At 32.5% G+C, this 1,907-nt stretch overlaps 1 protein-coding gene across 1 annotated transcript; it reads right to left on the bottom strand.

The window, feature by feature from the left end:
* Window positions 1-244: 244 nt before the first annotated feature.
* On the bottom strand, window positions 245-1,144 carry Tsp_12401 (putative Tau-tubulin kinase 1). Its single transcript, XM_003370528.1, has one exon. It carries the CDS (start codon window positions 1,142-1,144, stop codon window positions 245-247), a length of 900 nt encoding a protein of 299 aa, XP_003370576.1.
* Between the last annotated feature and the right edge of the window lie 763 nt (window positions 1,145-1,907).

Below are 1,907 nucleotides of genomic sequence, written 5' to 3'. Positions count from 1 at the left end.
TAATTTATTTGAAATAATAAGCTAAAATAACATAAATTATCAAGAAATATGATAAAATTCAATTCCAGAAAAACATTAATTGCTGAAAAATAGAATATTAAATGAAAAATAATATACAATGTGAACTGATGACAACAGTAGGCAAAAATACTATATTTTCATTTCAAAAGAAGATGATAAGCTTAAAAAAAAATAAATTATTCTGAAAAACAAAACATTAGAAAAAATTTTCATATCACTATAATTAGGCAGTAAAGCACTCAGAAATTTCTTCGAGTGGAGATACATCAGAAATCATCAAGCTTTTGAACTTATCAATGAACCAATCGTAATCGATTGAATCATCATAAGTAAGAGAACGCAGCTTTTCATAAATCTGGTAGACAGTTTCTGGTTTGCAACCAATCAGTTCTGTGGGGGAAATGCAGAACTTTTGTATAGGTACAATTGATTTGAAACGTCCACACCACGGAAGAGTCCCACTGCTAATTTTCAAAAAACTGTAAAACACACCAAACAAGTCATCGACTGGGCCATACGGTTTCCCCATGTGGACGTTGGGGGATGAATAATTAATTGATCCCACAAATGGAACCTTACTCTGCGGCTTCACCGTTTCACAATAATTTTCAATGGACTTTGCAGTTCCAAAATCAGTCAAATATACATTGAGGACTGTTCCAATTCTTTTGACAAGAAAATTTGCTGGCTTAATGTCGCGGTGCACAAACCCAGCTTTGTGAAGCTTTTTCAGTGCTTCAACAAAATTATAGGCAAAATATGCCGACGTTGACAGAGAAAATTTGCCCATTTCTGACCGCTGCAACAGTTTCGCTACACTTGCATCGGCGAGCTCCATTACAATATAATGGCAGGCGTGCTGTTTGCCACACCCATAATATTCCAAAAAATGATGGACACCTTGCATTGCTTCCATTACTTTAGCCTCTTTCAAAATGGTTTCCCCTTTCCCATATCTTCCGTACTTCTTCAGTTCTATTTTCACAGCTACTCGTTGTCCAGACCCTTCGTCAATTGCTTCAAAAACCGCACCGAAACTACCAACGCCCAATTTCCTAACCATTTCAAAACGGCCAAACAGGACGCTTCCAGGTTGAATTTCCGCAAGTTGACCACTGTCCATTGCCAAAGATGGATGAAAACAAAATAAAAATTATTTTGCAAGTTTTGCGTTGAGCAATAGCGTTTTAAAGTTATTTCTTTTAAGCATAAATTGTTTAAAGCTGAAAGAATTGTTTAAATTTAAACAAAGCAGTTAAGATAAATACTTGGTGTGATTTACTTTATACAATTAAATAAAATTTTTTTTAATTATGCTTTTCATTATGTCAGCAATAAGCTATGATCAAAATTTTTGAATTGCCAAAGTATTCTCATAGCATTACATTCAGGGTTTTATATATAATTCAGTAATTAAATTTCAAAATTAAAAATCTGAAAAAACGCTATTAAATGTACAAATAAAATAAACTTGAATTTTTGGGCAAATAAAAATTAGAATAGATCTTTTCACCTTTTAATTCATCACCCGACCAATCATTTCATCACTGCAAATAAGTGCGTTTCTTTTTTGCATGCATCGCACACCATACCGCCAACGGCATTAATGCAAAGCCAAAGCAAAATGACCTGCTACCTCTCTTGCTTATTATTATATTCTTCCAGTTTTTAATTTTAATGGAATAGTAGCTTTATCGTGTCGCATCTATTTATACGCAGATTAATTTTATCATCATTTATACTTTATTTTACGTCATTGCCATCTAATTAAATTTGTTCAAAATAATATTTAGTAGCTAAAAAACTTCACTAGAATGCAAATATACTGGAAGTCCTTGTATCTCACCATATAAAGAATTCAGAATCAAATTTCATAATATTTAAAT

This window comes from Trichinella spiralis, assembly GCF_000181795.1.
Source record: "Trichinella spiralis strain ISS 195 chromosome Unknown Scfld611, whole genome shotgun sequence".
Lineage (NCBI taxonomy): Eukaryota > Metazoa > Nematoda > Enoplea > Trichinellida > Trichinellidae > Trichinella > Trichinella spiralis.
The sequence above is the reverse complement of the archived record's forward strand: the minus strand, read 5'-3'. Positions and strand labels throughout refer to the sequence as shown.